The 25,224-nt window shown below is 33.0% G+C and overlaps 2 protein-coding genes across 5 annotated transcripts; one reads left to right on the forward strand and one right to left on the reverse strand.

The window, feature by feature from the left end:
* Positions 1-198: 198 nt before the first annotated feature.
* On the reverse strand, positions 199-11,790 carry LOC114760716 (enhancer of polycomb homolog 2-like). Of its 4 annotated transcripts, none has more exons than XM_028950005.1 (13): positions 11,779-11,790; positions 9,198-9,394; positions 7,939-8,068; positions 7,728-7,830; positions 5,386-5,506; positions 4,567-4,632; positions 3,578-3,616; positions 2,943-3,023; positions 2,763-2,810; positions 1,389-1,439; positions 1,225-1,293; positions 896-1,123; positions 199-776 (listed from the first exon to the last, which is right to left on the reverse strand). In XM_028950005.1, exons 2-13 carry the CDS (start codon positions 9,345-9,347, stop codon positions 528-530), a joined length of 1,335 nt encoding a protein of 444 aa, XP_028805838.1. In that variant the 5' UTR covers positions 9,348-9,394; positions 11,779-11,790; the 3' UTR covers positions 199-527. The 4 variants fall into 4 exon arrangements, with proteins under 4 accessions (XP_028805838.1, XP_028805834.1, XP_028805835.1 ...); XM_028950001.1 differs by lacking the exon at positions 11,779-11,790 and adding an exon at positions 9,725-9,963; XM_028950002.1 differs by lacking the exon at positions 11,779-11,790 and adding an exon at positions 9,707-9,963.
* An 8,227-nt stretch (positions 11,791-20,017) lies between these two features.
* LOC114760717 (mannose-6-phosphate isomerase 1) lies at positions 20,018-24,948 on the forward strand. The gene is made up of 5 exons (XM_028950006.1): positions 20,018-20,640; positions 21,110-21,277; positions 22,413-22,625; positions 23,091-23,357; positions 24,282-24,948. Exons 1-5 carry the CDS (start codon positions 20,296-20,298, stop codon positions 24,597-24,599), a joined length of 1,311 nt encoding a protein of 436 aa, XP_028805839.1. The 5' UTR covers positions 20,018-20,295; the 3' UTR covers positions 24,600-24,948.
* The last annotated feature ends 276 nt before the right edge of the window (positions 24,949-25,224 follow it).

Consider the following 25,224-nt stretch of genomic DNA (forward strand, 5'->3'; position numbering starts at 1 on the left):
TCATATTGCAAAAGTTAGAATAAAAGTCAACTTTACCCATGATAAACAAGCCCTTAATCCTATCAATTGAACTAATTTTCGTGAACACTTCTAATCTATGCTTAACTATAGCCAAAGCTGACATTTTTGTCCCAACTTGCCTTTATTACCATCACAACAAGTGTGAATGACGCTTCATTATATGGGATATCAAGGCACTTGAACCGTTGAATTACCTGCAGTGGTATCATTTAGACCTTCAGCAAATTGTTTGACTAAGAAAAACATATTGACACTTGGAAACCACCGTACGAGAAAGAATGGCAGAGGAATACATTTGAACATACAAAATTACATAATACATCTAACTTCCTGCCCTCAGCAAACGATGATTCTTTTAATCTCTAGGCCTAATTAAGTTTTTCATCTGCAATTTTCCTAGCTACCCTATACCATCCTAATGATAAACTCAATCCCTTTCCAGCAGGGATTTCATTATATCTGCAGGAGTGGACAAAAAAAATTACAGCTGCAGCAAACAAACCAGATTAATTACATGAAGGTCGTGGTTTTGGTGGCATATAGTATGAGTTACCGCAGTCAATTGGCGTTTGCATGAGTGGATTCCATCGATCAAATATTATACGGCCTCCCCTACCAATTCTTCCACGGAATTTATATTGCGGTGACGACTCGCCATTTTTAGTGGAAGAATCTGATGGTGGTATAATGCCCGCCATAGCCAGCTTTTCTGGAATTAAAGGTTTTGTGAACAGTAGAACAGGCTCAAGAGGATCCTGCATAATCCAGTACAACAAACCACCAACAATCGTACTCAAACACATTGTGGTAACACAACTTTGGAAGATCTTAAGATATAAAAGAATGGAAAAAGGGATTTAGACTAGCAAAGTACCAATTTATGAGGCCATCCAGGGAGAACATATCGCCTCTTCAACTCTTGCCTCGTGCTAACTGCAGGGACCACGGGCAGGTTGGTATCATAGGAAGGAAGACTTGGCACAGCAGCAGGCCTCATGACATCATCAGAATCAAAAAATTCCTCCTCACTTGAAACGAACTTGGAAGAAAATGGCAAATATCCAGGGAATGCCAAGCTATCTTCCAACAATTCAGTTTCATGCTTTGGTCCCACAGAAAAAATAAATATCAGCTAAGTATATAGTTTAAACCCAAAGAAAAAAAATTCTAGGGAACTGCTTGATATCAAAGCCATATTTATACCTTATACTTCATTTGCATCCTCTGAAGTGTAACTTCACTCTCCATTACTTCTCTTTTTTTCTCTTCCCTCTGTTTATGATCGTATATGAAACACAATCAATGTGAATATAAAAGGCTAATAATAGAAAAAAGAAAAAACACCCAAGACATAACTTGAAAGTCACCTTGATCAAAGCCTCCAACAATCTCTTAGCTTGGTCAAGGTTATGCCTCACCTGGTTTAAGTGCAAAAAAATTTAATAACCTCTCCAACTACATATTTTGCCAGAAATAATCCGTCTATGGATATAAACCGCTGGCAGAATGAATTTGAGCATCATAACTAGAAAACCACATGGTTCATACAACTAATCACTAGCATCCACGTTTTTATAAAATAAGAAATAAAAACTAATTCTAAGAACTATAGAGCTTCAGATATCACTAAACAAATTCAATCAAAATACTTAACTGAAAAGACATAATAACATCCAAATCTAGTACTGAAGAAAAAGATCCAAGCCAAGAAGCCATGAGCTAAACAGCAAAGTGAAGCAATATGCCCATTCCTCTATTCCTCAAAAATTTGTTTTCCCAATCACATTCCCTTTAAAAAAAATTGGGTTCATCTTCCAGACAGATCATTGGATTTGGCTCGCAAGATCTCATCACCCATATATCTCCACTACAAGGCATCGCATGACGGTCATGTATCTTTTAACCAAAAGAATGATTCTCGGTTCTGAACAATGCTAACAACTATCTGCAGGGTATATCTTGGTCTATGATAGCAAGAGGAAAATTGATCTCTAGTCATTTTTCCTACCAAAAAGCCACATTCTTTTCAGGTGATTCTCAGTTCTCATGCCTGTGAAATATTAAATGATTTGGATGCGTTGAGGTAAAATTTCAACTTCTCTAACTCACATTAATATCAAGTGAAAATGTGCTGAGTTTTGTGTGAGGAAAGTGTATTGAGATTTTTTTTTTTTTTTGGTAGTCTGAATTTGTAAGTGCTAAAATTCTGTTTTAATTTTCATAAGTTGAGGAAACAATATTTTTAGTCTAGACCACATGACAATGAAAGTAACAATTATGAAATAATAGTCAATTGTACGCATATCTAAATCCACATGCTGACAAGTACAGGTCAACTGAATTTCCATAACATGTTATCCCCCGTAACCAAAAACTCAAGGAATACACCTCTACCATTTCTCTCAAAAGCCTCACTTTCACTTAAGCTTCTATTGAAACAATACACAAAAAAGAGGTAGTGCACAAGTTTAGAAAGCCAATGCCCAACCCCATCAAGTATAAAATTGATCACTACCTTGCATATTTTACTCATTAACATCGGACTTCCACAAAAGATTTTATGGGTAAAAGGGTGCATTTATAACATTTTCCAAATGAAATTTTAGAAAACAAGGAAAGAGAGACACTAGCTACTGCCAGGAGGAAAAAGCATCAATAAAACAATATAAACAACAAGAAATGAGCTCATTTTTACTGGCTTTCAATTGATGCCTAAGAGAAAATCAATTAGAGGAGCTGACCTGACGAAGCTTTTCAAAAGACTGTACATTGTTTTCTCTCCTCTGCATCTGCGGAGAAAATCAGAAAGGGGTTAGTCCAGCAGAATTAATATTAGCATCCATGAATGGATGCATTGGCAGAGAAAATATTTACCCATAACTTAATAAGAATGAAAACCAAAGACCACATTTTCCACTTACCCTTCTTGTGTGAAGCCTGTGGGCCTTCTCCCTAGGTCGAAAGACATTATAGGGGTTGGTATCATTAACAGGTGGAGGCGGCTGTACACGAAATACAGTTCAGCACATCATTACTCTTCAATAACGTGCTTTTAACACATCACTTTATGCAGACAAGTAACTCTAACTGATAAAATCTTACCTAAGCCTACTATGATAAAATCTTACCGAAGCACAAAAGCCAATTTGACACAAATAGCCGAGGGAAAAAGATACAGAAAAAAAAAAAAGGTCGAAATTGGAAGTATAGATGACGAGAAAGTGGCATGAATCACAAAAGCTAGCGCTAACTGAGACACATAATCAGCAATCAACATGAATGAAAAATGGCTATATAAATCAGCAAAAAACAAACAACAAATTTGAGTACAGTAACAATTCTAAGTTGTATGCCGTGCTTAGTTATGTGGAAGGAGAATATACGGCTGGGGAAAAAATGTATACACCCACGTCAAAATATTGCCACTCAATGCAAGATAGCAATCAAACTGGGATATTACAAACCAAGTGCGTTCATTTTTAATCCAAGAAACATACATGCACTGATATATCAAGGCAGTAACTACTTAATAAATGATAAATAGCTAACCACTAACCTGCAAACGTCTCAAAATTGGCTTTTGCCACCTTTCACGCTGCCCCCAAAAAAATTATGGAAAAGAATACAAAAAGTGTCAGTAGAGATGGGTTATCTGGAGACTAGAAGCTAAAACGATCACTCCATAAAATCTATGGGTGGAACCAAATTCAGTTCAATGGGAGGAAAGATGACATAATGAATATCGCATTCAAATCCAAGTTGAGCTAATTTAATCTTGAAATCTAAGGCTGGAGCTTTACAGAGTTTAAAAATTTAAGCTAGGGTTTTGACTTGGCCCAATTTGAAACAACAAAAGACCACATCAAAATTATTTTACTCAAATTTAATACCTTGGCATATTCAAAACAACAAGTTTTTCAGTTTTAACTGATTCTAGTACAACTATTAATTTACATAAAACAGTTACATAGTTAACCAAGATGGCTCACAAGTTCTTGAGCCAAACACCAGAGTAGTTGAGCTCAGCTCAACACCAAGAATCATATAAGACTAAATATAATCAAACTTCAAATTACGTCTTCATCAAATCAAGCACACCAAGCATGCCAACCAGCTTGATTCAAATGCCACCCTAGTATCATCACTTTATAATCAGATAACACATTCTTATATGATTCAAATGCCATGCGTAGTATCCTTACTCTATGATCAGATAACATTCAATCCCATAATGACAAGCATAATATCCAAGAAAATATCAACATAGATGATAGAAAGACTAGTTTCAATTTTCTAAAACCCATTGCACACTAAGTCATCATGTGGAAGAAAAACTAAATCATACTAGAGCAGCTTGAATGCATCCATTTACCCAACAGCAAACAATGTCCAGTCAATATGCAGGCTGATTTATGCCAAATCCTAACCAGTATAATTTACATATCCCATAAAATATAGCAATATTAAAAGTCACTGAGAAAATGAAATTGATAGAGACGAGGAGGCATGCCCCTTAGAAGTTATATTTTGATGTTGACACCATACCTTCTCTTTCCAGTAATCATAAACAGAATGTATAACTGCATATTTGATTGGCTGGGTTTGTAGTGCCTACCATTTACAAGAGAACTTTTGATGAGCCCAACAGAATACACACACACATCACAAGCAAAGCATGAATTGAATTGTGGTATAATGATATCAAATATAAAACGCCAAGACACAAAGACTTAATGAAAACAATTGACGTATCCATTTGTAGTTCTTTCATTCTAATCCCTTCGTTATTTTACATTTCCTGACATGTGGGATTTGCCTTTTTTACTTGTAATAAAAATGGTTATCCCAATATCTTTCTCAATTCTTTCCTACATGTTTATATTCAAAAATTATGGAAGGCCACATTAAGTCGACCCCAAAAATATTAAATTCAAGGTTTATTTTCAATTTGTCCTACCTCAGATTGAAATACAGACTCACATGGGAAAACCTACTAGTGCTTGAGAACGGTTGTATTTGTAACTAATTAGTTGTAATCTGCTCTTGACTGTAAAAGATTTTTTAAAACAGATTCAATTAACTTTACTAATGTTGTAGTCTCCAGACAGCTAAGTTGAAAAACAATTTCTTCACAGTGTATCAAGGGCCATTTCACATAAAAGCACGTCTTTACCACCTAATAGTTAATTGCTCAAAAACCAGAGGAAAAATATCTCTTATTGAACCTAACATATTAAAAATAAGTCATTAAAAACTCACATATAGAAAAAATTATATCAAAAGAAAATGGAGACTTGCATGCATATTGTCGTCAGTGATTAGTATTAAAATTCATGAAAATCCACTAGATCATAACAAGTTCACCTCTATAGCAGCATCCCATCTTAAATGCACAGAAATTGGTGATCCAAGAGGTGTTATAACACCAGCTCTTTCCCGGGCTTTATGATCCAATACCTCCAACTTGAATAGAAGACACTCAAACCTATCCACCATGAAATTTACATGAAAACCAGAAAAACAAGATAGAAATGTTAAGCATTACAACTCCTCTCTCTCTCTCTGTCTCTCTCTCTCTCCCTCCCCATACCATCATACAAAAACCAACTTAATACTATGTTAAATCCCCTATGACATGGACACAAGATGCTACTGCGCCACCATTGTTATTATACGAAAACAACAGGTCCAAATGACCAAAAAGTAAATAGCAGAAAAGATTATGCCATCCAGGGAAGGGAAAAGGTATAAAAATAGGGAAGCGAAAGGGTATAAAAAGGATATTTAATTTGTATATATGTCTATTTTGCTAATGCTGTACTCACGTCATCGTGTCTGTCCTTTGTTATCATTATTCAATTATGCATTTATAATCCCTTTTTTAATACAGGGATATATTATAGTGGCAAATGACCAAAAACTAAATAGAAGACTTAACCCAGGAGACCGGATTTGGGAATGAGTAGATAGTGGGAAAAAAAGGTCCTTAACCCAGGAGATCAGGGTTGGGTAAACATGCATAAGGTTTCAAAAGAGCGCAAAGTTGCACAATAGGGAGCAGCCTGTTTCAAGTTATTGCAAGACTAGATGACAAAAACTACAAATTACCACAGCTCACGCACCAAACTTCTTCCTCTTTCCTTTTTCAATTTTCCAAACATGAGCCAATCTACAATAAACATGTAATTAAAGTTTTGTTGTAATTGACTACAATATTATGAACTTGGAGTGTAATTGGAATTCTTCAAAGTTCAATGCCAGGTATGATTTGGAATTTCCCCGTTTCTTCTCTTTTCTTTTTAGCTGTATCTCTCTTATGTCCAGATTAGGCTAGGGATTTCGCATGCTCAGTGAATCAAATTGCTAAAAATACCTAACTGATTAAGAGAGTTTAGGGAGAGTGAACCAATGGGAATTCTCTGTTTTTGGCTGATTTTGTGCTGTGAAATTTGCTCGTATTCATAGCTTACTGTTAGATTGAGATTTCATTTGGCATTGAGCTTGACATGCGCCTCACTCTTGAATGATATTTCAAGGAAATTTGTGTGGAAATCTTGAGGGAAAATTTTGGCCGCTGTTCTGTAATATGAATGGGAATGATGAGAGTTACACTCTAGGAGACTAGCTTGTGGTCAACTGCATCATTATCACATATAGCGGTGTTTGCCAGTTTTATTATCTCGTTACTTTGCTTTCTTAGTTAGATAGAGATTTAATTTCAGCATAAAAGACCCCTGTTTTCTTAAGAGTTTTGTTCAGTTTTGGCTATTAAATTACCTAAATAAAGTGGTCACAAATTGACTCAATAAGGATCCAGCCTCAGCTGCTCTATATTGCAAAACTTTAGACCATTTTAATTTGGATGCTATTCAACAGTAGTGTCAATATTACATTCCTCATAGTCAACGATAACAATTATACATCATGTGCACACAGACAACAAAGAAACAACAGAGACACAAGAAAGAGAGATAGAAGCAAATACCTATAGAAGAAAGATAACATAAAATGAGTAGTAAATAGGGAGATAAGTTTGACTAAAAATGGTTAAGAAAAACACGAGATAAATTGCATTGCTAAGCTACTTCCTGGTGCTATAAAATTTATCATATCTTTATCACATTATGCCAAGGCAACCAGCCATATTTACTATATATTTTTCCAATAACAGACATCCAAAAACAACTAAGCAGCTTGGATAAAGGAAGTGGTATTCTATAACGACATTAATGTAATGTAATGTATCAAGCTGTCAATCAATGTTACTCACCAATCACATTCCTATGGCAATTTACAAATTAATGCAACTAATTTATCAAATGTCTTATACAGCTCCTTCATGTAGTAGTATCCAAGATTCCACCCAGCATGGTTTTTTTTCAAAATACTGAAGTCGTCATTGGAAGCTCAGAGTGTAATGGTTACTTCAATTTTATAAGGAAAAAGAAAAAATTGACTTGTATAACTTTTTATGGCTTCTATTCCTTAATATCTGTTCGATGCGTCAAACATGATTGTTAACTAATTCCACCAAACTGTGTTCAATGGTGCAATATGAATTTAGCAATGCTAAATAAGTCACCAACAAAACAAAATAAATGAAAGGAAAAGAGCAAATAAAGATGCAAGATAAATTAGCCACCAGCAACCAAGAATGGAAAACCAAATTGAAATCAATGACACCGCATTTCAGGCTAAAAAGTTACATTTCCGGTATCAAAATCTGTTGGTCTTTGTTAAACTCTGAAAGCCAATCCTCATCTTCGTTGTCCAAGTCATACTCAACAAACTCTCCAAGCTCAGCTCGAGCTGGAAAAATGTGAAGGAATTTCAGAACAAAAGACAAAATGTCCAGAAGATCCTTTAAAATGATTGCAATATCAATGGAAAGTATAACTAGTGATCATGTGGCAGTACCTCCCCTAGCCCGCAAGTATGAAGTTGGTTGACTGAAAGTACAAGAATAGTCCCGTTCATATGTATCCACAACAACAAACTCAGGAGTAGGTATTTCAGCAGCTACTCTCCTGTTGGGAACTTGATGAGCCTACAACAAGTAGGTATTTGGATGAGACCAATCAAGTTACTGACTAAGTCCCCAATCTCAGATGGGTGCAGCTTTTAAACAATGCAATAAGGCACTCATCTAGCACTATAAGAGTTCGATATGAATATTGTGATAACTTTGGACATATAAATAAAGTGTTTGAGCATAATAATCACATAAATTATTGCGCTATAAGTTGTCAGACATAAACTACTTATCTTGTTTCTGAATAAATAACAGCCTAAATGGTAATATTTCATATAACTATTCCGGGTATCACATATGATTTATCTATCAGGCTAGGCTTTACATTTTTATTATGCTTAAACCAAACAGTCATAACTTGTCAGGTGAGCTTCAAGGGCTCTGTGTCCGTGCAATTCAAACTTAGTGCATGGAGTGTGCCTAAGGGGACTGCCAAGGAACCAAAGGCTGAGTCAAGCAAACACCTGGATGGAGGCTGCTCACCTCAAACAGCAAGAGATGTCGACACTTAAGGCCCCTTGGCACCTCACCCAGGCACTGAGGCAAGTGCCTTTTGACTGTACTATGATGCGTATTATAATTTATCGATTAGAAGCACCATGCATATGTTGTTTCTACAAGGACAATACATATGTCAAACAAAAAAATAGCTATCCGCTAGTTTCATATCTATTTTTCATCTATCCATAAGGGAGCAGGTTTATCTGTGATCCATTTCTTATTATTTGAAATTGAAATCCTAACCATCAAGACTTGAGCAGAAGATATATTAGTTGTGTATTTCATATTCTACTGACATAACAACAACTTAGTAATTCTAAATAACAGAATAGATCGCACAGGCCAAAATGGTTAAATAAATCTCATCCACATAAATCAAAACAAATCACAAGTTCTAATTACTTATAGAATGAAAGCCATCCTCTTACCGAGTATGTAGAAGGTAACTAGAAGAGCAATGATAAGGCAATTCAAAATGCCAAAAGTTCGAACAAACATAATAGTGGTATGCACTAAAAAGACAGAATAGTCAGAAATTTCAAACGCAAGCCATCCTTCCAGTAAATATCATTGAGAAGTAAGAAACACACGCATAGTAAGAAACACACGCATACAGCCACACTTGATGGTGGAGTGTTCATACCTCACTGTCCACCTCAGGGGCAAGGCGCAGCAACTGTGAATTACGTGTGGAAGCAGGTGCCTCATCATCTTCAAAGTCCTTGATGGACTTGACTATAGGGAGCTTCTTGTGAATGTCAAGGGGCCGAGGCCTGAAAGACAACCTACTCATTTTTGCTCATCTATCTCTACTGGTTTAATTCATCCTCCATTGCTACCCTGTTTGTGAGACCATAGTTTCAACTTTCAAATCATCATGACACAACGCATTAAGTCAATTATCCTTTCATTTTGCAATACAACAAACATGCATTGCTTTTGTACTCTATACGCCATACAAACAACAACATCCAGCAATTTTCAAGGTTGGCAATGCACATTCAACAAAATTGTACACAAAATCAGGAATTGAACGACATCCAGGAACAAGATAGTACACACAATGAAATGGCATAATTAGAGTTCGCAAATAGAGGAGAAATGGCCCAGATTAGTCAGAAAACAAGTAGAAGTTCTATTAATGGTACACACATGGGGCTGCGAACTCACGGGAAATTTGGGAATTGAATGACCTAGCAATTCCACTGATCCGTTTCTCTGATATCGTTGTCAATCACAGTAGCTTTATCACTCGCAGGGTTTTAGCTGAAAGAAACCCTAAATTGACTGTCTTTATCTTAATGGTGCTCGTAATCAGTTTCTCAGTTCTTCCGAGCTCCGGTGGGACCTCTTACTTCCCGGCGCTTCAGGTGCGGGCATTGCTTTTCCTTCCCCTCGGTTTTTTTTGAAGTTCGGATCAAGTTCGGAGAGAACAGTCCGATGGCATCGTTATGAACGGGCCTTCAGGCTGTTTTCAAAAAAAAAAAATGGAGAAAATTATTAAGAAATGCAGTATTAATTTCATCTCATCTTTAATACTCTTTCAGTTCTTAATATAAGATCTATTTAGCTAATTTAATTAGATTAAAGAAGTTAGGTAAGTTAGTTAATTATAAAAAATATGACATATTTTTTCTAAAACATCATAATCATCTTTCTTAATATCTTATCTTTCTTTTCTACTTGATTATGATTGAAAGAATATTCATAGAGATAATTTAAAAAAATTAGTAAATATGAGAAATAAGTCTTATATTTAGAACCAAAATTAACTTAATAAGTAAGTCTTATATTAAGGATTAGAGCAGTATAAAATTTCAAAATATATGTTTTTGTTCCTGAGATTAAAAAAAGTCCAAGTTTTTATTAAGTTATGCTGATTTATATTTTAAATAAAAAGAAATTTCAAAATCAAAAACTATAGTTTAAAATTTGAGCAACCAAAATTAAAATTAAAAAAAACTTAAGAGATCAAAAATTATATTAACTTTCTTATATTTTTCAGAAAATTTTATGAATTTAGGTTGAAATTTGTCACCAAAGTTTTTATTCAGAAATATTCGGCACCAAAATGTATTTTTTGTGTAAATTTGCCTTCAAAGTTTAAAAACATAATGATGTTCCTTTACCATTAAAAATATTAATAGCTAATGTTACTATTTTAATGGTAAATATTAGTTTTTTAATAGTTGGAGTAATACTACTATATTTTAAACTTTTCAAACAAATTTACACACAAAAACAACTTTTAAATACCACTCAAATAAAAACTTTGGAGATAGATTTATATTTTAACTCAGAATTTATTGTTCAAAAGGACTTAAACAGTATACCACTTCTACAATTATATGCGACATATTTTTAAATACGTATAGATGTCTTTCATTTTGAAAATTTTTGTACATGATTAAAAGTATATTACAGATGATTCAAAAAAAAAATTGGACCTCTAAAAATTAGTTGTACTAGGTCCCTTGTGCCAATAAATTTCGGGAAATTTGTTATGAAGTTCTAAAAAATACTCTCTCTGATCCTAAATATAAGACCCATTTTACAGGGTCAATTACCCTACAAAATAGGTCTTATATTTAGAACCGGAGGAATAATATAACTATTAAAAAGTCTTATTAACAATAAAAAGTGACAACTGCTTACTTGTTATTAGAATTTATAATAATTATTTTTTTTGTGAGGCCTCATCATAATTCTCCCATAAATTTTCCAACTTTTCACCAAAGCCTCCCTTGTTTCCCTACTCCAAAAAAAAAAAAAAAAAAAGTCTCCCTTGTTTCCCCCTTTTTATTAAACCATTATAATTTTATAAGTTTTTTATCTTATAAGAGAAACAAAATAAGTAATTGATAACTTGAGTTTTAATTAGCATAAATTAAATTAACGTATGGTTCTAAATAAAAATCAACAAAAAAACTAATGTAATAAAATTTATTACATTAATAATAAATCAATTTTATTTTTTATTTTATTTAAAAAATTTATTTTTATTTTGTATTTTGTGTGAACCTTATATGTTACTCCCCTGGTCCTTAATATAAGACCTAATTAGAAGGTTGATCTTGATCCTAAATATAGGACTCATTTTTCATATTTACCAATTCTTTCCTTAATTACCCTTATTAAATAATTAAACACAACAATAATACTTATTACTCATTAGTAATACACCTATATATTTTATCACTCACAAGTGAGTGAGTACTTATTACTCATTAATTCCACATATACATCAATTCTACTGTTTTATATTTCTAATGAAATAATTTAAAACATTTTTTGAAATGTAGGTTTAAAAAAAAAAAAAGTTTTAACTGAGAGTATTTTGAAAAACATATGCTATATTTATGATTATTATCTAACATAACTAATTTTTTTAATTTAATCAGAGTAGTGAAATATGTCCTCTATTAATTCTTCAGTTTTTATAATTTTATTTAATTTTTAATTAGTTTCATGTAGTTTTTTGTCTTTTACTTAGGACCGGAGGAGCATTTAATTATCACCCATCTCAGTCATAATTAACAAATTATAAATATAGGAACTAATGCCGATAATTAAGAAAACTGTCAGTACCTAAGTAAAAGACAAAAAACTACATGAAACTAATTAAAAATTAAATAAAATTATAAAAACTGAAGAATTAGCTTTTCCAAAAAAAAAATATTGGTGCCATTAGTATCAATATCAATATTAATTGAAAATAGAAAAATCTCCATATTATAGTGGGAATGAAAGTGGGGGAATGATAGGGGCAGTGTGTCAAGGGGAAAATATTATTGATGTTAATATCGATAACCAAAAACAGTTATTGGGCAGTATTTTTTTAATATGTTTTTTCTAACTGTTAACTTATATCCATATATCATCTCCATAAGCTTTTGAATAGATGGAATGATCAGATAATTACCTTTCAACCAGACATGCGTCCCAGGGAATCAACTCCCGTCCTTCTTGATCAACTGTAGCGGAAAGGGCTTTATTTCTCAATAACAATGACAGGAATCATATAAATATATATATTATTTCTAATCCTAATTATAAGAGCTAGTTGACTAATTTGAAGAGATTAAAGAAATAAGTGAAGTTAGTTATTTGTAATAAATAGGTACTCCTCCGGTCCTAATTATAAGACCCAATTGACTTATTTGAGGAGATTAAGGAAGTAAGTTAAGTTGGTTATTTATAATAAATAAGTGTTGTTATTCCTAAAATATCTTTGCTAATTAAGTATATTGGCTAAAACTATCATTATTAGAAGGATTATCTTGGAAAAAAATGCATAAATATAAGAGAGAAAATAGATTGGGTCTTATAATTAGGACCAAATAAAAAGTCAAATTGGGTCTTATAATAAGGACCGGAGGAGTATTATCTTTCCTAAAATATCATTGCTAATCAAGTGTATTGGTTACAACTATTATTATGAGAATGACTACCTTGGAAAAAAATATACAAATATGAGAGACAAAGTGAATTGGGTTTTATGTTTAGGACCAAAATGAAAATCAAATGAGATTTTATATTAAGGACCAGAGGTAGTATTATTTTTTTTTTCTTCTCTCTTTTTTAGTGAAATAATTTTACTTATGATAATATTTAGGTCAAGTTTTTTATATTACCTCTGGTTCTTAATATAAGAACTGGTTTAATATTTAATTTGATTCTAAATATAAGACCTTATCTACTTTGTATTTTTTATTTATCAATTTTTTCTGAGATAATACTTGTATTGGTTGCTCATGTTAAATGTTTCATCAAATAATAATTCTAGTAAATACACATGATTAGTAAAAATATTTTATGAAAAACAGCGTCTATTTATTACAAATAATTAATTTTCTTAATCTACTTAGATTAGTCAACTGGTTGTTATATTAAAAACTGGAGGTATTATTTATTATGTCGGGTTTTTTTTTTTTGACGAGCTATGTCGGGTTTTTTAATTACTCATGTTTAAACTATAAATCCACATAAAAAAAATTAAGATAAATGACTATATATGATTAGAGAATTTGATATAATAAATATGAAAAACTTAAATGTAAGTGTTTTCGTTGTGGGTTCAAAGCTCAAGAGCAGGCAACATGATAAATGAGAATTGACAAGCTAAATATGCACCTTACAAAATCATCATTCCCATCCCCTAATCACCACTAATGATCGATTACCTCTATTCAACACAAGTAAAATTCTTGCTGGCAAAAAAAAAAAAAAAAAAAAAGAAAAGAAAAGAAAAGGGAGAGTCAAACTTGTAGGATCCCAAGTAAGGCTTTTAACTTCCACTCTTGACATGTGGCTATTCAATAAACCTTGCATACACATTGGATTTTACAGCATCTTATCCTAAATATAAGATTTAATATTATAAACTAAATCTTACATTTAAAACTGAAAGTAAAACTAAATTGAATTCACCTCGGTGTAGACGAAATATGGATTAAAGAGGAGAAGCCTCCTACAAGAGCCCTATTCCTATCGATAAAAATGAAAACCCGAGTAAAGGCTTCTCTGAAAAATTCTTGATGACCCTCATCCTGTGTCTTCTTCATGAGGAAGATCTCTCCTGTTAGCTCATCCCTAATAGTGCATCTTCTGTGCTGTGTGGTTTTCACGCTCAAGGTTGTCTCCGTAATTAAAAAAGAAAAATCCTGATGGCAGGTGCTCTCTCCCTCCTCTATTTTATAAGCAAGAACTAGCATCTTTTTGTTTCTAAATATAAACAACATTTGCAAGTTGTATTAAATTTTTACAGCAAATTTTCTATTTTACTCTTATTAATTACTTATTTTAACACGCAATATATTTATTATTTTATTTTCTAAACTATCATCTCTCCATCACACATTATTTCTCTTTCATAATTTTCTTTATTATAATAATTTTCTTATTATCTTTTTTATACTCCCCCCTCTCTCATAAATAAGGACATTTTAGAGAAAAAAAACTTCTAATTTCTACACATTTATTGTTTTTAACTAATTTTAACTAATATTTTAATTTAGGTGATGAGTTTTAATATTATTTATTATAAAAATAGACGGAAGGAGTATTCTCTTAGACTTAGGAGTGTTTGAATAGAAATCAAACCATGGTTTCAAAAGTGCTTTTACGGTTTACAAAGTAAATATATGGAGGAGTTTGTCTTGCTTTGCATAAAAGTATTTTTGAAATTATGGTTTGGAGGTTGCCAAACACCCTTTTAGGGTCATAGGGTCATAGGAAAGTTAAAGTTTCATGTTCGTCCCCCCTCAATATGACCCGTCGCCACAGCCGTCATAATAATTTAGGGGGGAAAGCTACACTTTACTCCATAACTGCAGAGGCAAGCTATATAGATAGGATCTCTTCTTCTTCTTCTTTTTTATGTTGTACAATTTAAATACATGTATTTATATAAATGTTAAAGTAAGTTTGAGCCTGTGATCTCATTCAAGTGTGAAAAATAAAACCGCCACTAGGATAACTTGTCGTTAATAGATTAGATCGCTCGTTACATTCTCCTCTTGTTTGAAAATTTTTAGATTGGATTGCTCATTGATTGACGAATAACCAATTTTATATTAGCCTAAATTAATCAATTAACTAATCAATTGGAATTATTATTTTGAAATTCAAAATATTAAAAAGAGAGGTTAAAAATGGAGTTCTATTTTTCTTAAAAGAAATAAGAGTCCTATTTTCTCCCGTCCCCTTTTATTTAAACATTAATTGGAGTTCATGGCTTCATGCACATGATTTTGATTAAAATAATGTGAAATTCCTGATTTCAATAAAAACCATGCGAAATATAAGGCTTGAGAAAATCCAATACCCATGAACAAAGCTAAACTAATTAGTTAAAAAGGTACATAATGTTATCTACTATTTATTTTCAAAACTTTCATCCTTATTTATTATAAATAAATAGAGTGAGGGATTTTTAAGCTGTTAGATGTTAAAATATTAAAAATTTGTAAGTTTAATTTGTCATAATATTGAGGCTGCATTCATCTAATAACCTGATTAATCTCTATTTTGATTTTCTTTGTTAAATTGTGTTGGTAGGAAGTTTACATCACTCTGTCACGTATAAATGATTTATCACACTTTAAACATTAATCATACGCCATCATTTTCTTTTTACATATACATTTTCTTTTTTTTGCCAATTCATATTCTCTCTTGGCGTTCCTACTTGATTAGAACCTTACACCAATGATTAGTATTTAGTGGTAATAATGAGTCAAATTTGACCCCATAACTGTCACTATTAGGAGAAAAATTTTATTAGCACTTCTCACCTACCATCCCAATAATTAAAACTCTGAAGCTTTTGTGAGCTTCTCAAATCTTTTTTTCTTTGGTCAAAAGCTTCTCAAATCTATATAAAGCCACGAGGAAGCTAGTTAATACTACCTTCAATCCTAATTATAAGAGCTAATTAACTAATTTGGAGAGATTAAGGAAAAAAGTTAAGTTAGTACTACTTCTGGTCTTTAATATAATACCTTGTTTGACTTTTATTTTAATCCTAAATATAACACCCTAATCCACTTTGTCTCTTATATTTATATACTCCTCCGGTCTTTAATATAAGACCCAATTCTTAAGTTGGTTTTGGTCCTAAATATAAGACCCATTTCTCATATTTATCAATTTTCTCTAAATTACCCCTATGAATACTCCCTCAACCATAATCAAGTAAAAGAGGAAAATGGGGTATTAAGAAAGATGATTATGGTATTTTAGGAAAAATGTGTCACTTTTCTTATAATTAACTAATTTACCTAACTTCCTTAATCTAATCAAATTAGTTAAATGGGTCTTATATTAAGGACCGGAGGAGTATATATATATTTTTTCAAAGCAGCCCTTCTAATAATGATAGCTCTAGTCAATACATTTGATTAGCAATGATATTTTACGAAAGACAACACCTATTCAGGACAAATAACTAGCTCAACTAATTATCTTAATCTCCTTAAATTAGTCAACTGACTCTTATAATTAGGATCGGAGGTAGTAATTTGTAACTAATATTTATTATTTTTCCTAAAATATCCTTGCTAATCAAGTATATTGGTTAGAATTACTATTGTTAAAAGAACTATCTTGGGAAAAAATACATAAATATGAGAGACAAAATGAATTGAGGTGTTATATTTATGACCAAAATAAAAGTCAAACAAGGTCTTATATTAAGGATCGGAGGTAGTGTATAAATTTGTAAAAAAAAAAAAATTAATCTGGGTTCAGTTACAAGGTCTCAGATTCAAGCTTTCTTTATCATTTATAGTTTTTCAATTTTCTTTGTTACGCTTTCTTCATTTTAATAAATGAATGCAAGATTGGCAGGAAAGTGACACTTTATCTTATGATTGTGTATACTTTTGAACACTATTACGATTCCATTTCTGATAATTACTTTTTCTTTTCTTTTCCCTTCACTAGTGATGTTACCCATCACCTCTTGGTCATAATGTGAGAATGAATTGCATTTGAATTTCATGGATACTATAATTTTGAAAAGCTCACTCTACTTAATTAATTTGGCAACAAATATACAGTATAGCATAAGCTTTAGAAGATTTATACCTTAGCATCGATATTATCCAACTTAACCCTCTCTTTCTTACCATGCAAAAAAGCATACATGTAATGAGTAATGACACTGTCCCACGCTGGTCGAAAAACTGACTTTTTCCTACTAAAATATTATTATTTTTGTTCTTAGTATAAAAATTAGTTTGATATTCAATTTAGTTATAGATATAAAGTTTCAATCCATTTTATCTCTTATATTTATTTATTTTTTTAAGATAGTTATTGTAGTAGTTGCACATGTTAAAATTTCATCAAATAGTAGTTCTAACTAATATATATGATTAACAATGATATTTTAGAGAAAATAACACATATTTATTACAAATAACTAATTTAACTAATATTTTAATATATTTAAATAAGTTAATTAGTTCTTATATTAAGAACAAAAAGATAATAGTATTATGAATGTTTTGAAACCATGAGCTAGATATCGAACTACAGCATATGATTACCTGGGGCTGGCCGGCTAGGATGGTGGTGAATTAGTGATGTAATAATTTAAAAACATAATAAAAATAAGTACATGTATATATAATAATAGGCTACTTCCAATTCTTAATATAAAAATTATATAACTAATTTGAGTATGAGTAGATTAAAAAAAAATTAAATTAATTATTTATTAAAAATATGTGTTAGTTTTTTTAAAAATATCTTGTTAATTGAAACTATTATTTAATGCAAACTCATTTAATATATATACAATTAAAATGGTTAGTTTGGATGAATAATATGTTTAGGACCGAATTTAAACCTCCTATTAACTCTTATATTAAGTAATAAGTACTGAATGTAATATAATAATAACGTGATACGAGTATTATAAAAAGTTTATATCACGTTAATGAGTTCCGTTAATAAATCAGACTGTCGGTTCAGTTCAGTACAAATATGCTTTGCCCATTTTTAAGTTAGAAAATATTTTATGTATGCATTTCAAATAGAGCACCTCAATCAATATTTAAGCAGTCTGGTCAAAAAAAAAATCAATATTTAAGGAGAATCTTGGACCCTGGAGCTTTATTCAAGGCAAGTTATATAATTTTAAAAGGGATCAATAAAGTCACACAACAACTTATTCGAAAATATTGATTTGTGTTAATATTACACATCACATGGGTAATTATTGTTTAATATTCACTCAAATTATAATTATAATTTTATTAAGGCGAATAAACGTGGACTTAGCGCAGTTGAGGCGAAGACGTCGGTTGTGGGACCCACGCTTGGTCCTCTCTCTCTCTCTCTCTCTCTTACTTGCCGCACACTGAGTCGGCCACCGACGCCGGAGATTATGACCTCTTTGATCCAATAGAACGATGCCGTTTTACGAGAAGAAGACCGAACTTTTTTCATTTTATCGCGAGATAAGTGTGATTCACGCGTTGGCATCATCAGACGTGGCTGTCCCTTAGCCGCTTTCTCAACGAACTTTTTTTTTTCTTTGTTGCTTTTTGGTTTCCAATATTCTTGTGAAAAAAATATTTTGTAAATTACATTTTCTTTAAAAAATTTCAAATCGTAAACCAGTTTGGTTTACAGTATTTTTAAGTTAAACTGATTAGGTCAGCATTCGTTCATATTTCATAAAAAAAGCCCTCTTGCACACAGCACTTCATATTTTTTGTTGATATTTAATGATTAACATAATAATAAAAAAGTAATCAAATCATATTACTGAGAGATAATTAAGTAAAATGATTTTCCTGTAATATATTGTACAACTCTTTGGTTTTTTTTTTGTGATATAACTCTGTATTTTTAAGTCACTTTGAGTTTGATATTAATTTCTATTGGATCAGAAATGTTAAGGTTAAAGTCATCATAACAATTGCACTTTTTAAGTTTTGAACTCGTATTTTTCTTCAGATATGAGACTGTTTACTATTTTTTTTAAATAAAAAGACTGTTTACTATTTTAACCAAAGGCTTATTGGTTGTAAAACTTTGTTATTCATAATATAAATTAGTTGGGACTAGATTTATTCATAAATACTAGGAACTTCATCATTTTATTTATCACATTTATTTTTTAACCTAATTTATCTAATTAATAAATTAACATATAATCTGAAGTTTTACATTAATATTAGTATTTTAAAAAAATGTGTTATATTTATTATAATTAATAATTTATTTCACTTGCTTAACCTACCCACATTAATTAAATTGTTATCACATTGATAATAGGGAGAATATTGAATTAAGAAATAGTTGGCAAAAAAAGTACGCAAAAAAATATTGAATCAAGAAATATAGCATCTATTTTTTGGCCAACAAGAAATATAACATCTGGTGTTGGCAAAAAAAAGACGGAATATATAATACTATACTATATTACTATCTCCACTCCTAATTATAAAATCTCATTTATATGAGATTTTATAATTAGAATTGAAGGTAGTACTCTTCCAGTCTTTAATATAAGATCTATTTAACTAATTTGATTAGATTAAGAAAGTTAGGTAAGTTAGTTAATTATAAGAAATGTGACACATTTTTCCTAAAATACCATAATCATATATCTTAATATCACATATTTCTCTTCTATTTGATTATAATTGAGCGAGTATCTATATGAGTAATTTACAAAAAAATTAATAAATATAAAAAATAAATATTATAAAACCAATTCAAAAATTAGGTTTTATATTAAGCACAAAAAGTACTATTTTATAATTAGAATAAGTTGTAATAAATCACATTATTTCTCAATCTCGGATCTCCGTTTTGTCCGGAGAACAAGGCACCCTGTGCATAAAAAGTCCAACATTATTTAAAAAACTCGTCGTCTTTAAAAATAACTGTTTTTTTGGACGGGAATTTCCCTGGGAAGATTTATACTTTCCCTGGGAAATTTCGTGCCCGTCGAGCAATCCAAGAGAAGTTGATGACATTGGGGATAGGAGAAACTGAAACTGCCAAGGAATTATACCCCACTTGCCTCTATCCTCTTTCCCTGTCGAACGTACGATCCATCTGTCGCTCTCTGGCAAAAATTTTCTTCTAATGGCACCGTTCCATTTCCAAGCACTTAAAAAGAGCAAGTAGCAGGCAATGACGGGCATACATCCACATTCGCATTCTATTCTATCCCTTCAATATTCTTATCAATAGGATTACATAGCTCTTTCGATTTCATGGAAGCTGCTGGTTTTGCAATGAGGAAGCCGCGGGAGGAGAAGCTTCAGAGGCTTCGATGCTCCGTCCAGAACTACAACTGGGGTCGATTGGGTCAAGACTCTCAAGTCGCCACTCTCTCTGCTTTGAATTCTGGGACTCGATTCGAACCTGATAAGCCGTACGCTGAGCTATGGATGGGCACCCACGATTCAGGGCCGTCGTTCCTGATTGCCAACGACAAAAACGGCATTGTAGACGGTTCGGAAGATGTGACTCTAAAGTCGTGGTTGTCAAGGAACCCAAATGTGCTAGGGGAGAAGGTTTTGAAGAAGTGGGGTTGTGATCTACCTTTCTTGTTTAAGGTATGATTCTCTATCTTCTGCGTCACAAATTTGAAAGGAGATCAGGGAAGGGAATGCTGGGCGTTGTATTTTTGTTTTTGGGTTATTATGGGCACGTATTTGGTGAACTTTGTTCGGCCTATTCCTGCCTGATCTTGAGGCGAACTTCTCTCATCAATTTCTGTGTGCCAGACTTGAACTGAGAGGGGATCAGAAAAACAGATGCTGATCAGTGCTTCTTCTTCTTCTTCCTCCTCCTCCTCCTCTCCTTCATTTAAATCATGGTCAAACTTTGCACGGACCATTCCTTCTCAATTACATGGTGCACTGCCCTCACGGTGAATTTAGGATTTTTACTCCTAGAATGCTACATAGAAGAATCGCTATGAAGGAACTTTATCTCTTTCTACCAATCTCGCTCGTTGGATTGGTTGCTGGCCACTGTATGGATTCTGTGCTTATAGGTTCTGTGAATGCGTTTGCATGTCAGGTACTCTCAGTGTCAAAGGCGCTATCAATACAGGCTCACCCGGACAAGGAGTTGGCCTGGACTTTGCACAAGTTGCAGCCTGATGTTTATAAAGATGGAAATCACAAACCTGAGATGGCTCTGGCAATGACCGACTTTCAGGCCCTGTGTGGGTTTATCACTCTTAAGGTGATTTAATATGCGGAATATTTTATCAAATTTTTCGTATTATTCAAAGTGCGATTTCATCCAAAAAGTTCTAAACTGACATTGCGATAGACAATTCTTTAATTATGCTCGGAATAAAATGTGTTGCTATTCTGAACTACGGTTTCTGTAAAAAGAGATGTACGCGAGTTCCGTTTCTATAGTTTTGATGCGTATGGTGTTTTTGCAAATTAGAGTTCTTGATGGGGTTATTGAGAAATTATGTGCAGTTGGAAAACCTTTTACTTGACTTTAAAATGGTATGGTTGTACTTTAAGTGATTAGAAGAGAAGATCTTAATCTCCCATAATGATGCTATTCGGTCATCTTTATTCCTTAAACTTTTTATGGATATGTTAATCACGCAACACTAGTTCACATGCTCTTTTCTGGTGTAACCTTTGATAGCCAACCAAACAAGGCAGTTAGAACATCTCGTGAACTTATCAAGTCACAAAAGTTTGAGTTAATAACTTCATATATAACAAATTAAATTTAAGTTCTGTGCAGAAAGTGGAAGTTTTGCCATGAACTGTAGATCTGTTAATGTGTGCCCATCACACTATTAGATTGCTTTTGCTTGCAGTTTCTATTGGATGGGATTTACCATCTGGATTTTTCTTTGATGATGTAATTATGTTATAGTGGTTGACCTGGATGACTATTTATACCCCTTGGCTTTTTTTGTTTTTTTTGGATTGCACATGTGTATTCTCCTATTTGAGACAATTCTATTTGAGGTATGGGCAGGAACTAGATGTAGGTACTTCTCTTAGTGGAGATTCAAATCTTAATTCGCCACATTGTGATCCATTAGTTAAAATAAGCAATATAGCCAAGCTTCAGTTGACTGCTTAAGAACCAAAATATTCCATTTATGTGAGTTCAGTTTAATGTGGAGTGAGTTCTGTTCTTCTAATCATGTACAGAATTCAAGTATCTGCTTTTTGTCCTGGTAGACCCCATGTATTTCCATGTGCCACATATTGGTATCTTTCTTTTTTGGGCTACAGTTTTCTTATGGTAAATATGCAGATATTTTGTTTAGCTTTTATAATGCATATTTGTGATGTTATTCACTTGGAGCAAGTGAACAATATCTGTGTTTTCTATTCAGGAGCTGAAGGCTGTGCTTTGTAGTGTTCCTGAGGTTGTGGAGTTAGTTGGCACTGTAGGTGCAAGCTCGGTCTCAAAAGTTAGTGATCAGGATGGTGAAGGGAAAATAAAAGCTGTTTTACGGGAAGTTTTCACCAAACTCATGTCAGAGAGTAAAGAGAAAGTGACTGAAGCAGTAAACAGATTGAAAAGTCGCCTGCATAAGGAAAGTCAGGTTGGTAGATACCATGCTCTCTTTATTGTTACAATTTACAAATTTAGCTTATATGCACGATTAATCTTTCAATGCAATGCAGTTTATCCTATAATACCAGTTGGGAGTTATAGCTAATTTTGTGAAAGCAAAAATGTTTACCTTTAGGATTGTTGACGTTATCTTCTCTTTGGAGAGGATCAGAAGTTTGCAGTCTTGTCTATTGTTATCTAAAAGTGGTCCCTTTGATATTGGAAACAATCAGGCTGAACTCCTTGCTTCCGTTCCTCCCTATTTTGCATTACTGAGACATAGGGCATTAAAGCAGCTTTAACATCTAGCTGATATTGCCTTTCAGATGCTTTAATCTCTTTACTGTATTATCAAAATTATATATTGTTACTTTATTGATAATCTGTTTATGACTATACGTTGACAGCATGACCAATTGATAACCTATGCCACAATATTCTCATTTTGCATTAGGTGAGGCAGTTGACAGATAAGGAGAAGCTGGTTCTGCAGTTGGAAAGGCAGTACCCAGCTGATGTTGGGGTCATAGCAGCCTTCTTTCTTAACCATGTTAAACTTAATCCTGGTGAAGCATTATATCTTGGGGCAAATGAACCACATGCATATTTATGTGGTGAGTGCATTGAATGCATGGCAACTTCAGACAATGTTGTGCGAGCTGGCCTTACGCCAAAATACATTGACGTTAAGACTCTGTGTTCCATGCTCACTTACAAACAGGTGAGTGATAGATCTACGCTATGCTTGTTACTGGATTTTTGTTTTAGAAACTCAAGTTTCCTTGAAAGACTTTATCATGATAGGTGGTAATATCTGGCTTAAACATTGAGAATTGCTTGTTAACCATGTAATCCAGGCTTACCCCTGGTAGGATGATACATGCTAGAGATCATATGTCTCACTAGGCTGGGGAATATATGGAGACTATTCAATTTTTTAATTTTATTAGATACTGTAGAGCAGAATGAGCGATCCATATATTTTCTTATCACCCCTTCCATGATAAATGCTATAGGAAGGATCCCTGGTCAGGAGCCTGTGGTCAAAATTTGCACATTCCTGGCATATTGGAACTCTTTTTTCCCCCCGATGAAGAGAACTGAAAGAAAAATCAGTGTAGACACAATACTAGTGGGGCTATTGATTCTTCTGATTTTTCATTTTTCAACTGATCCTAGCTTTATATCAGTTGGCTTTCCCTGCACTCGGCAAAGAAGCAATGCTTACTGCTGTGTCTTAAACACCATCATTTGGAAGGAACTTAAAAGAGGGATTTTGATTTTTGATCGTCTCAGATTTAGAAAATTGACAGCCTCAGTTTCAAAGCGAAGAAAAGACGTGCAATGGAGATATCAATACTCATTTTCCTAAGAAACTAAACGTAGGTCTGATGCATTGTATAAAGTTTGGGAAATGAGTCGCATTATTTCATGACTTATTGATGATGCACCTTGTTATGTACTTTTGCATTGATTTTGAGGTTCCAAATCCCTGAAAGAGGGACCATCCGTTTTACTTTACCAACTTGCTCATGTACACAAATCAGTTTTGTAAACATTGCCTCATTATTGATATTAATAGTGGCATGATTATGTTTTACTCATTGGTTGACGTCATTGTTTCTGTTATCTATATTCACTGCAGGGTTCTCCTGAGATTTTGCAAGGAGTTCCTCTAAATCCATATGTGACGAGGTACATACCACCGTTTGATGAGTTTGAGGTTGATTGCTGTATTCTTCCTCAAGGGGAAACAGTGACCTTTCCCGCAGTCCCAGGTCCTTCCATCTTTTTGGTTGTGGCAGGGGAAGGACTGATGGGTGCCGGATCACTTGAAGGACTTGTGGTCACTGAAGGGAATGTTCTCTTTGCAGCCGCCAACACCAAGATTCGTATTACCAGTGCATCCAAATTGCATCTGTATAGGACTGGTGTTAACAGCAGATTTTTACAAGCTTCCTAGGTTCCAACGCACGGCCATTTAGTTTTTGCTTGGGGAACTGGTAAAGCTTGCCTCATGCTTTATGCAGCCTATGTTGTAATAGTGAACTTGGACTACAGTACAACTATTAGTTGCAGTTTGGTGTATATTAATTCACGGGTAATGAGATCAAAGCATACTGAGTGACAAATTCCATATAGAAAGAAAGATAGGTGGTTTCTTTTGGGTTCGCTTATAGATGTTTCTGATATTGTTTTTATTTCTTTTTTTTTTTTTGGGCTCCAATTCGTTTCTTGTTTATAAAAGTGTACCTGAGATGACTTTTCTATGTAATAAATAAAACCAAGATGCAGCCTTTTGTATCCTCAAATATCTTATCGTGCATATAGTAAAATAGAAGAATAAATCAGAGCTGACAAATCACCAGGACCTGGAATTCTTTACCAAGAGCAAATTTCCTAAGCAACTGAACTGCATAGTGATATCTCTCATCCCTAAGGAGGATGTCCCCAGTTCTCTAGGTGATTTTCGGCCCTTGTCTGTATTGATATCACTATAGCACAGCATTTTAATATGCCAAGACATTATTAGAGCCTAAAATAGAAAGAATATCCCTCCAAGATGCCTTCTTAAAGTAGACCTGAGA

This window comes from Neltuma alba, unplaced genomic scaffold (genome assembly GCF_004799145.2).
Source record: "Neltuma alba isolate B1F8T4 unplaced genomic scaffold, ASM479914v2 tig00011013_pilon, whole genome shotgun sequence".
NCBI lineage: Eukaryota > Viridiplantae > Streptophyta > Magnoliopsida > Fabales > Fabaceae > Neltuma > Neltuma alba.